Source organism: Papilio machaon, chromosome 22 (genome assembly GCF_912999745.1).
Source record: "Papilio machaon chromosome 22, ilPapMach1.1, whole genome shotgun sequence".
In the NCBI taxonomy this organism is placed as follows: domain Eukaryota; kingdom Metazoa; phylum Arthropoda; class Insecta; order Lepidoptera; family Papilionidae; genus Papilio; species Papilio machaon.
The window spans coordinates 6699462-6712429 of NC_060007.1; the positions used below are offsets into that span (position 1 = coordinate 6699462).

The 12968-nt window shown below is 38.8% G+C and overlaps 1 protein-coding gene across 1 annotated transcript; it reads right to left on the reverse strand.

Annotated features, from left to right (window-relative positions):
* Window positions 1–1826: 1826 nt before the first annotated feature.
* On the reverse strand, window positions 1827–11335 carry LOC123722259. The gene is made up of 4 exons (XM_045683456.1): window positions 9956–11335; window positions 6313–9843; window positions 3018–3173; window positions 1827–2357 (listed from the first exon to the last, which is right to left on the reverse strand). The coding sequence occupies exons 1-4, from the start codon at window positions 11333–11335 to the stop codon at window positions 1827–1829; spliced, it is 5598 nt and encodes a 1865-aa protein (XP_045539412.1).
* Between the last annotated feature and the right edge of the window lie 1633 nt (window positions 11336–12968).

Below are 12968 nucleotides of genomic sequence, written 5' to 3' on the forward strand. Positions count from 1 at the left end.
TTTGCTTTATTTATTTGTTTATTGTTGTTACAGGTGTAATAAAACTACTACAACTCTGCTTCTTTATTTTACAGCTTAGTACTTACATACTAACTTAATCTATCTTATACAATTATTTTGTTACTTTTATTTTCTTATGCTAATTTACTTATTTGTTCTAACTTACATGTTTATTTTATATTATGTTTACAAAGTGCCATGTTGGTATATACTGTGGATTTATCAGTGTTTACAATTATTCTGGTTTTTATAATACTTGATTCCACTTATTATGTTATAATTATCAATTAAGGTTTTACAATTTTACTTAATTAATGGTACTATAAACATTTTTATTTTTAATCTTTTGTAATTTTACTTTACATTCTTTGTACCTTTTTACTTGTTTACTTTACTTGTTTGTTCACAATATTTGTTGTTATTTATATTATAAACCATTATACTTGGTTGACTGATATTTGTATGATTTTGTCTCGGTGCCTTTTATATGCAATTTTACAAATTCTTCAAATCTCCATCCCTGCCTGTATATGTTTTATTTTTATATGATTTCTATATGCATATGTGTGTGTTGTGTGTGTGTTTTAATTTGTTTTTATGTATTGTATATACTTGTGTTTATGTGAGTGTTGTTTGATTGGTATGTTTACTTTGTATTGTGTTGTTGTATTTTGAGTGTTATGTGTACACATTGTGTTTGTGTTATGTATTGTTTGTGTTTATGTATGTTTGTATTTTGTGTGCGTTTGTGTATGTTTGTTTATATTTTTGTATATGTTTTGGGTGTATGTTATACCTAAGTGTGATATACATATATATTTTAATATTGTGGTTTGGTTGTTTTGTTTTATAAATTTACTAGTTTGTATAATACTATAATTGTGAGTAATATATTAAATAAATATTTTTGTGAATTTTGTTTTAGTTGCTGTGTTATACTTTTTATGTATAGTGTGTTATTTAATGTTATTATAAATCCACTTTTACTGTTTTACAATGGTTATTATTTTTTAAATTTTGTTTGCATGTTTATTTACAATATTTGTTTATTATTTAATTTGTATAAAACTGTAATAGTGGTTTGTTTATATACCTAAGTGTGATGTACATATATATTTTAATATTGTGGTTTGGTTGTTTTGTTTTATAAATTTACTAATTTGTATAATACTATAATTGTGAGTAATATATTAAATAAATATTTTTGTGAATTTTGTTTTAGTCACTGTGTTATACTTTTATGTATAGTGTGTTATTTAATGTTAGTATAAATCCACTTTTACTGTTTTACAATGGTTATTATTTTTTAAATTTTGTTTGCATGTTTATTTACAATATTTGTTTATTATTTAATTTGTATAAAACTGTAATAGTGGTTTGTTTATATACCTAAGTGTGATGTACATATATATTTTAATATTGTGGTTTGGTTGTTTTGTTTTATAAATTTACTAATTTGTATAATACTATAATTGTGAGTAATATATTAAATAAATATTTTTGTGAATTTTGTTTTAGTCACTGTGTTATACTTTTATGTATAGTGTGTTATTTAATGTTAGTATAAATCCACTTTTACTGTTTTACAATGGTTATTATTTTTTAAATTTTGTTTGCATGTTTATTTACAATATTTGTTTATTATTTAATTTGTATAAAACTGTAATAGTGGTTTGTTTATAAAAGTGTGTATTTATGTGTTTTATTGACTTGTGTATGTGTATGTTATTTTGTGTGTTTATAAATTTATTTATATATAATATATGTGTATATTATAAATGTGTTTAGTTGTGTTTGTGTTATATTTATGTGTATGTTTGTGAAGTCTATGAGTATGCTATTGTTGACCGTGCAATTTGTTCCCATTTTCTTCTTATTGGGCATTCCTGGCTGAATGCGTTGTGATTGTGGTTGTTTACTTTTGCTTGCTTACAGTTACAGCATGTGGGTTCAGATTTGTTTTTCCATTCTTCACATTCAGATTGTTTGTGGGATCCTCCACAATGGCTACATTTTTCTTCTTTATCTTTGCAGAACCGTTTGGGATGTCCATAACCCAGGCAGGTCGAGCATTGGATCAATGGTGATTGGTCTTCTACACGTAGCTTTTGTAAGTCTATCCGGACTTTACCAGCTTCCATCATGCTCTTCCAGACCTGGGGGGGGACTCTTATTACTACATGATTTGTTTGCGGATTTTTTGCTTTCTTTTTGTAGAGGATTTCCATTTTGTCTGTTTCAGTATAGTTATTGAAAATATCTTTGTTTTGTTTCTGTAGGGCTGCCAGTATTTCTTTATCGGTGTTGTAGTTTAGTACATCCCTGATAACAACCAATGGATTTTTGTTTTGTATATCCTGCACGTTTAGGTTTTCTGTATCTTTTAATTTTTCTTTTACTAATTCTCTTTCTTTTTCTGTTTTAAAACCTATAATTATTTTCTGGTCCTTAGCTTTTCTTATTCTTTCTATTTCGACACCTCCCTCTTTAGCCTGAAGGGCCTTTCTAACTTTGTCTAGAACTTCCTCTCCTGTGTCCATTGGATCTTTAGATGTGATCTTTATAGAGTGTAGTGTTTGTTCTATTGTTTTTATTGGTGTGTTGGATGCTACTATTGATGCGTATGTTTTGCTTCTGTTGTTTTCGGTGTTTTGGTTTTTTATTATATTTTCGTTTAATTCTTCTATTCTTTTGCTGTTTTCTTGAATGATTTTGTTTCCCCTCTCCGTAATGCTTGCATATGTTTCCATTTGTTTGCTTATTCCATCCATTCTGTTCAAGTTCTCTGCGAGGAGTTTTGAGTGTTCCTCTATTTTCTGTGAAAAATTTCTATATTCATTAGTACTTAAGGGTGGGGGTGGAGAGGGGGGGAGATGGGTGGAGTTTGTGTTCTTTCTTAGGTTGCTTGATTCGAGTTCTTTGATGGTTTCATTGAAGACTTTGAAGAGGCGCTTTACGGCGTTTTCTATTCCTTTTTTTATTTCTCTTTTAAGGTTTCTGGAGTTGTTTAGATTTACAATGGCTTGTTTGTGGGCTGATTTCGCCTCTTCTATGTAGCTGTGGAGGGTGTTTGTTTCCCTAGTTGGTGTTTTATTATCTTTTCTTTCTGGTAGTGATGTGTGTGCGAGGTAGGTGTAGTATTCTGATTCAGAATCGGTTTCCAATTCACTATACTGTGGTATATATATATTACTGTGTGCTGGTGTGGTTATTTCTGCAACTTCCTGTGTGGACGATGGTCTTTGTTTGGTTGGTGTTCGATGCATGTTGTTTAGTGATATTTGTTTTATAATAGTTAATATCTGAGTCTAAATTCAATATATTCTGTAAATATTGCCGTTAGAATGGGTTGCGGCCCTAATATTTATGGAGTTTGATAAGAATGGTTGGGTACGGGCTGTGATTCACTAGAGTGATAATTTAACTGATTAATATTTATGTTTTCAAATAAGTATCTATTCGCTTGTTGGTGTAATTAATGTTGATTGTAGTTGCAAATAATTATAATGATATCAATATAGTGATAATACTTATTAAACTAATCTTATACTATATGTGCACAAGTATTATTACGAACAATTAAAGCGAGTGACACACAACAGTACTTAAAATAATTTTAATATTTTAAAGAGTGTTTAATAATTTTCTATATAGATGTTAATTTTAATTTAGTTATTTACAATAATTATTTTATAAAAAATGGTTAGTTTAATAATCTAAATTTAACTTATTAATGGTATTTTAGTTTCGTTACTCTTATATTTAATGGTTTAATTTTAGTTTTACTTAGTATTTGCTTCTAATCTAATAATTAGTAATTATTGTAATTTATGAAATAATAAAATTAAAATGTATTAAATGTATCAATTATTTTTCTATTTCTTCCACCCTGTTGTGTGTCAATCTTTATTTCCTAATTTGTTATCATTAGTTAAACTTTTCGTCACTAGGTGGCTCTAATTCCACAATACAGTTGTAATACAAGTGTTTAAATTTAAGCTGGTGACATACGACAGTTTTTGAATTAATGTAATATATTGAAGTTCTAAAAATGTTTATGTAGAGTTTATAATCTATTTCCGCTATGTATATTATTTAATTTATTTAATATTATACTACTTTGATGAATTTCTTATGAAGTGTAATACGTTAAACTTAAAATATGTTAATTATTTTAATTAAATTCTATTTCTTTTTTACTATGGTGTGTGACTGTCTTTATATTTTATTACTGTTATCTACAGTTCAGCTTTTCGCCGCTAGATGTCACCAACTTTAATTTACAGTCAGAGTACAATGGATTTTTCCAGAACAACTTAAGTGGATTACACACAACAAGAATATTTATTTGATATAATATTTTGAAATTTCTATTTCTATTTTAATTTGATTGATAAGTGAAAGTATTTAGTTTTGATTTCTTAATTTGTTCTAGATATTTTTAATTAACAATTATTTTATAAGTTTTGAAATTTTATTTAGTTATATGGATTCAAAATTTTCTTTACACAATTTATTTTCCTAGTTTAATATTAAATCTAATTACTAATGTTTAATGCTTTAATTAAATGTTTTGACTAAATCTGACTGAGAATGTTAAAGAGTTAAATTATTCGTTATACTAATACTATAAACTTAATATTTTTAAATTCTTCCTTTCGGTGTGTGTGCAATCCTCCTTATGTCTTGGCCTTGGGTGAGTGGTTTCCGCTTCTTACCACTAGATGTCGCCGGCTGCACGTGTGTTTAAAATTTTGTTTTTTGCTGTATTTTAGTATTAAACCTTTGTAAACTTCAGTTTTTTCACTGTATTCAAGTACACTACACTTAGATGAAATCCTGTATGTATTCCACTTCCCACTTTACACGCAGTATTTCAAACAACACGTGTTTGAAGTTAAAAGTATTTGTAAAATTTTATTCAATAATGAGAAAAATCAAATTTATATACTGCAAGAAAGGTCCATTTATACTGATTCCAATGATATAATTTAATATATAGGTCCTCGATTTACTTTCGGAGTTATTCCTCTGCGAAATTTTTGACTCTAATGGTTTTTAGTTTTTGCTTCATAACTTTCCACTAGATTGTCCAAAATTCACGATTCTTTCACTATTAGACGCACAACACTGAGACGCATCCAACGGTATACGACACTTTATAATTCTGCAACTTTTTTCTGCAACTTAAGATTTTCTTGCTCTAGAGCCGCGCGGAACGATCCGTTCGCCTTGGCGGTTGGCACGCGGGTTAGGTTAGGTTAGGTTAGGTTAGGTTAGGTTAGGTTAGGTTAGGTTAGGTTAGGTTAGGTTAGGTTAGGTTAGGTTAGGTTAGGTTAGGTTAGGTTAGGTTAGGTTAGGTTAGGTTAGGTTAGGTTAGGTTAGGTTAGGTTAGGTTAGGTTAGGTTAGGTTAGGTTAGGTTAGGTTAGGTTAGGTTAGGTTAGGTTAGGTTAGGTTAGGTTAGGTTAGGTTAGGTTAGGTTAGGTTAGGTTAGGTTAGGTTAGGTTAGGTTAGGTTAGGTTAGGTTAGGTTAGGTTAGGTTAGGTTAGGTTAGGTTAGGTTAGGTTAGGTTAGGTTAGGTTAGGTTAGGTTAGGTTAGGTTAGGTTAGGTTAGGTTAGGTTAGGTTAGGTTAGGTTAGGTTAGGTTAGGTTAGGTTAGGTTAGGTTAGGTTAGGTTAGGTTAGGTTAGGTTAGGTTAGGTTAGGTTAGGTTAGGTTAGGTTAGGTTAGGTTAGGTTAGGTTAGGTTAGGTTAGGTTAGGTTAGGTTAGGTTAGGTTAGGTTAGGTTAGGTTAGGTTAGGTTAGGTTAGGTTAGGTTAGGTTAGGTTAGGTTAGGTTTTTTTTTTTTTTTTTTTTTTTTTTTTTTTTTTTTTTATTGGGCGGCGCTATGCCGCCCTCTCCTTCTCCCCCTGGCGTGTTTTAGCCAGAGACTTTGTCGTTCTTTTTATTATAATCTTTAAATTTTAAAACTAGTTGCTTATCTCTATTACATGTTTTCTTACTGCTATTTTAAAAACTTATGCTATATAAAATAAAATGAATAAATTTGCTATCTATTTACAGTTTAAAATTTACTGACATATAATTTAAAATTTACTTAATACTATACTTATGTCTATATAAATGTAAAATAAAATATCACAGTACAGCATTATACAACTAGCTTAATTTAATTTCTTTTTAAGGCCGACAGCATTCCTACTGTGTTTTATTTCTGTCTATTAATTTGTTTGCCACTTCTTTACAATACTTTATAAACTTCCCTCTATTATCTTTGCTTTTCATTAAATTACTTATATTCTCTAAATTTACTTTCTCCTTAACTTCAATTTCCAGCTCTACTCTTCTTCCTTCAAACACCGGGCACTCTACAATGGCATGCAGCACGGATTCTCCCCGTGCCGGATCGCAGATGCACGAGGGGCTCGTCCTACACTTAAACCTGTGTAAGTATTCTGCGAACCCCCCGTGACCTGTTAAAACTTGTACCAGCACGGGGTCCAACTCTAGATTGCGGAGCACTGGGTAGGCGCTTATGACGTCAGGGAAGAAGACTCTCGTTGTCGAGGCCGTGACACCCTCTTTGTAGCGCCTGTTCCATTCGTCAAGCGAGTCCAATCGGAGTTGTCGCTTGACGAATGAAACAGGGACTTGGTCGTAGTGAGGTTTGGTCTTTACTCCGACTGCCGCTTGTTTTGCGAGTTGGTCCGCCCTCTCGTTTCCCTCCACCCCCACGTGCGCTTTTATCCAGTTCAATCTTACTTCCTTCCCCGCTTCCACACAACCTTTCATCATTCTCCTTATTTCCCCTACGAGGGGGTGGAGGGAATCGATGCTACGCAATGACTCTAGGGCGGACCTGGAGTCGGAGTAAATGCCAAACCTCCTTGAGGGGCTCCTAACAACAAATTTCACGGCCTCATATAGGGCATACAGTTCCGCCTGATATACGGTGCAGAAGTTCCCCAGCTTTAATTTCCGGCAGGAGGTCTCCGCGGCGCCATCCCATATGGATAACGCCGCGCCGACTCTGCCGTCAATTTTGCTACCGTCGGTGTAAATTCTTACATCGACGGTAGCTCGCTGGGCAACTTCGTCACCGTCCGTCAGGCAGTCGAACTGCAGCCCTTCCAGGTGGGCGGGGTGCTCGGCCTCTTCGTACTTTGTCGGTCTCTCCAAATCTCGGTCCCGCAGCACTCGCTGGCTGTGGCCCTTCTTTACTTCGTAAAGAAGGGCCGCTTCTTGTACCCGTAGGTCCAGAGGAAGCAGGCCAGCGAGTGCTACGGCAGCGTTTAGAGAGACCGTCCTATAGGCCCTTACGATTTTTTGAGCAAACCCGCGCTGCACCCGGTCTAACAACTTCTGAGTAGTCTTCTTCCGTGCCGCCGGCGCCCACACGCTGGCGGCGTAGAGGACGATGGGCTCCACTACTGCGACGTATATGGTTCTGACGATCTCGGGGTTCAGCCCCCAAGATATCTTTGCGGCGGTTGACAGTTGACGATAGAGCTTTTGCACTTTTATTGCAACATTTTGTATGTGCTTATTAAAAGTGAGCCCATCGTCAACTGTCAACCCCAAGATCTTCAGACTAGTGACCAGCTCAATGTGTCCCCCTCCCATGCTCAGACGTGGGGAGTCGTATTTTAGTTTTCTGGTAAATACCATGGCCCGGGTCTTGTGGGCCGCAAACTTTAGCTTATTACGAACTCCCCACCCCTGAACATGGTCGAGGGCCACATTGGCGGCACCTTGTATGTCTTCGGTGCTGTTGCCCGAGAACATCAGAACCACATCGTCTGCGAACGCTTGGCAGCGGACGCCCATCTCCCCCAGTTCCACCAGGAGTGGATTCAGCAGTAGGTTCCAGAGCGTAGGACCCCCAATGGAGCCCTGCACGCACCCCTTTGTCGGCTTTCGGGTCCACTCGGACCCCGCATACCTGACGCGCACTATTCTGTCACTAAAATAGTGGTCGAATAGGCGCCTCAGGTTTACGGGGCACCGAGTTTCAGCTAAGCTGCACCTCACAGCCGGCCACCAGGCGTTATCGAAGGCTCCCTCTATGTCTAATGATATCAGCACAACGAGCCTCCGTTTTTCAACCTCGGCTCGAATGTGCTGAATCATGTCATAGAGGGAGTCCTCGGTACCGCGTTGCGGCATGAAGCCGTACTGGTGGCGGCTGATCATTGGCGCAGTATGCCAGCGGACCCGCCGTACCAACATCTTTTCTAGGACCTTGCCCATAATGGGCAAGAGTCCTATAGGCCGGTATGACCTGGGGTGCGTGTAGTCCTCCTTATTGGGTTTCCTAAGCACTGCAACCACTGCCTCTTTCCACCTCCTGGGGAAACACGCCAATGCCAAACAGCGATTTGCTATCGCCAGGAACAACTCTGGATCCAGAGTGATGGCAGCCAGGCAGATGTCTGCCGTGAGGCCGTCGGGGCCAGGGGCTTTTTTGGGATTGAAACTTGACGCGGCCCACATGAGCTCATGCCTAGTGAAGGGCGGGTCACATACTTCACTATGTGACCCCCCATTTACTGTTTCGGCCATCCTTCTCATTTCTGTGTGGGCCGCGTCATCCTCCCCGAGTGAATCCTCGGGGAAGAATGTTTCCGCCAGCACCCTGGCTGATTCCTCCCCGCCCAGGGCTGTACCACCCCGGACGAGGGGGATATCCTCCGACCTCTTCGTTGTTCTGCCAATCACTCTGTAGATCCCATCCCACATGGACTCACGGGTTTGACGTCCGCAGAAGCTCTTCCAACTCTCAGTCTGAGCCCTCCTCACCTCACGTAGGTATTCGTCTTTGGCGTCGACATACTGCTGCACGACCCACCCCCTCCGGACCTGGGCTGCGCAGCGTACCCGTCTCTTGTACCTCAAGACTTTCGCCTTGAGGTCAGAGAGCTTTTCGGACCACCAAGGCAATCCTGTTCGTCTCCTCTTCCCAATCTTGGGCATGGTTTCCTCGCATACATCCACCACGGTTTCCACGTATCGGTCCACCTGTCTCTCAAGGTTTTCCCGGTCTACGGTCCCTTCAATTTCGGCTGGTGTTATGCCTCTCTCTTGCCAACTGGAAGCGAGTTTCAATCGAAACTCGCTCCAGTTTGCCTTCCGCGTATTGTACTCCCTGGTGGATGAGCGTATGTCCATGCCCACCGACAATCGAAGATTCAGACTGAACAGGATTGCCCTGTGGTCCGAACTGGTTACGTCCGCGAGGCGCCAGTCCACCACTCTCCCCAGGAGAGAGGTCGTGCAAGCAGTGATGTCGACGCAACTACAGACGCGTCTACTACCTCGGATGGTATCAAAGGTGGGCTCAGACCCCTCGTTTAGAAGCTGTAGCCCCAGCTCGTCGAGTTTCCCTGCCACTTCCAGTCCCCTCGCGTCGGTCTTCTGGCTGCCCCAGTCCGTGCACCACGCATTCAGGTCACCGCCTAGTATCACGTTGTCCATCCCCAATCTGTCCACGACAGAGCCGATCTGGTCCAGGTACGGCTCAATGGGCTTATCTGGCTCCAGGTATACCGACACCACCCCAATCTCCCACGCCGCGGTCCTCACCTTTGCAACAGCAATGTTGCAGGTGGTGAGGTCGGGACAATGGGAGACATCTATGGTGTCGTCGAACAGTACAATGGCTGATTTTACCACCGACTGAGCGGTCCGGTTTCCTGCACATTGCACTATTCGAATACCTGGACGCTGCCTCATTTCGCCAATCCTGCCTATGTATGGCTCCTGGACCAGCGCGAGCGCGAGTTTCCTCTTACTCGCCTCGTTTATCAACTCTGCCGTGCACAATTCGGACCTTTGCAGGTTCGCCTGCACAACGTGATACCGACGGTCCCCGGTTGAGGATCCGCTGGGGGCACCCGGGACGCCCTTAGCAATACGCTACGGTTGATCTCGCGAGTGCCTCCCACCTTTTCCTCACCGGGCAATCGACACTGAATGCGCTGTGATCCTTCCTGTCGGATCTTGCCTTGTGGCAATTGCGACAGGAAGGCGGCTCTCCGGACAACCAGTTGGAACACTCTGTCCTGAGGTGCGGGCCCGCGCAGTGGCTACACACCTCCACCGACTCCGTGCATAGCCTCTTCGTGTGCCCGTACCCCAGGCACTTGGAACACTGGACTAGAGGGGACTGGTCGGCCACTCTGACGCGCTGGAGGTCTACGTGTACGGCTTCTGCGTCCGTCATCCGACGCCATAGCGTCGGCGATACCCGCAAGACCACATGGCATGTGAGCTCGTTCCTGGCCCTTTTTCGGTAGCGGACCTCCATCCGCAGGTCTTCCTCCTTCAATCCAGACAGGAGGTCCCTGTTCTGCCTGCGGATGGCCTGAACTATATCCTTGTCCTCGTGGACCTTCAGGATATCCTGTAGGACCACGAGGGGATCTTTGTTCTTAATGTCCGCTACCTTTAACTCGCTGCCAGCACCCCGCAATCTATCCTTAATCTTGTTTAACTCTACTTCCGTGCTGCAGCCCACTATGACTTTCCTATCCTTCCCCTTACGAATGCTGTCGACCTTTAACCCTTCGTCTTTGGCATTAACGGCTTTTCTGATTTTTTCCAGGACCTGCTCTCCGGTCTCCAACTCATCGCTGGACGTGACCGCCACCGAGTGTGTGGCCTGGTTGCTCGATGGCGGTCGTCGCGTCCCTCCGGCTGCTACGCTCGCGTAAGTATACGTTTCCTTTAACTCTGCATGCTTTTTTAAGTTGTTATTTAATTCTTCCATTTTTGCGCTATTTTCTTTTAGCAGCTCGGAGTATTTTTCCATTTTCATAATTATATCTGTTTCTCTTCTTCTTTGGTCCTTTTCCGTTTCTTTTTCTCCCTTTTCTTCCACTTGTTCTTTCCTTACTTTGCTTCCTTGTTCCTTTTTCTGTTCCGCTTCCAAAAATAGATGATACAATCTCTCTGCTGCTTCGTGTATGTCTTGCTTTATTTCTGTCTTAGTATTTCGCGTAACACTTAAACAGTAGTTAATTTTTGCCACGCATGCCTTTGCTTCTGTTTGATTGTTTAGGTATTTTTTGGCAGGTAGCGGCTGTGATTGTGATTGTTCCGCTACTTTTGTTATCTTTGTTTGAATCATCCTTTTTGCAGCTGTCTCCGTGTCCGCTATTTTTTGAGGCGAGCGAACGCGTTTTTCTTTGTCTTTTTCTTCTGTATTCCCGGCCTCCCAATCTCCGATACTCTTCCTCACCTTTGAGATTCTCTTAGGTGAGGTGTCAATGTTGAAGGTCTTGTCTGTCACCGGGACGGGGGCCTCGTCTTGATTTTTCGCTGGAGTGCGGAACATTTTTTCCAGGGGGATGCGTCAATAATTAACTTATTACTAATTTGGTCAATAAACCTTATAACTAATTATTTACAATGTCAATAGACTTTATAATCTAGTTGTCAATAGACCTTTTACTTATTACTAGCTATTTGGGCAATAACCCTGTCAATAACAATTTAAAACTTAATCTAATATTGACGGGCAATAACCCCTTCAATATACTACAGCTAATTAATTAGGGCAATAACCCCGTCACTAATTATATTTCTAAAACTTATAACTAATATTGGTGGCAAAAGCCAGGTCAATATAGTAGTCGGACACTCGACTTTGTTAATTTATATTCACTGCCAGTTCCGAGAGTTTCGCCTATGAAATAATTTAGTAAATAATAAAAACTAAAATTAAATTTAAAAATAAAAAATAAAAAAATAAAAATTTAAAAATAAATAAAACTAAAAGTAAAAATTTTAAAACAAATTTTAGATCCCAAAAATTTAAAATAAAATAGAAATATTAATGAATTGAGTTTAAATTAAAATTAAAATTTCAAATTTTAAAAATTTGAAATTTTTATAATATTAGTTAAACTAAATAAATAAGTTTAACTTGAGACTAATTCTACTAAAAGTTAAAAATTTTTAATGAATGAAGATAAAATAAAATAATTTAATTAAATTTTTAAAACCTTTAAAATTTTTTAAAATTTTTAAAACCAAAATTCCAATTAAAACTTATTTCTAGGCTTAACTCTATTAACTACGCAGTATATCACAGTTTGTCTTAGTCTATATGCACAAAAGTACCAATTATAATAATAATAATACAAGTAAAATAATATATTAAAAGTAAACAATAAAAGATAAAACAATAAAAACAGTCTATTTACAATATGACTAAGACGTCAAGTCGATGTCCTATTAATTAATTGTTTATTTTCCCACGAGCAGGTGCGCCGGTTCTCACGCTAATTACCCCGTGGGAAAAAATGTCTCGGCGCCGGCGTGTGAAAGAATGTTGGCGCCGGCCGGCACGCGCAGGAATGTTGGCGCCGCCGTGGGAGTAATGACGCCGGCGTGCGAGCGGTGCAGGTGCGCGATGACGCAACTTGTTTACGTTTTAACTTTGTCGATTTACGTAATTCGATTTCCAAAATGACCTGTTTAAAACGTCACTTTTCCACTTTGTTTTTTTCACTAATATTGTTTATTTGTCTCTAAAATTAGGTTTACAACAATAAAAACTACACTTATTCTACACTTAGTGTTCCTAATTAACACTTAAAGTTTTTCTAAATTTAGTCCTTTTTTAAAAACGTTACCGCACCGTTATTTCTGAGCCGAAAAATCCAAATGGGGTATCACTGTGTTCGTCTTGAACCGCTCTTTCTTATAAAACAATAAAAAGTATATGTCACAGATCTTAATGACGAGTTATGATTTTTTGAAAATCGGTCAAATTTTGGCCCCACTTTCTCGTCCTATAGCTTCGCAGCTGGTCATCCGATTTTAATTCTGAAAGCAGCTCCTTGTTCGGCTCGTCAAGGGCTTTCAGATGAGGTGTGTCACGCCCCTCTCACAAACCAGGATCTTGGACCTCGTGTCCACGTGGTTTTTGTATTTTAAGGTTTTTGTGGTCTTTTCGGACCAGA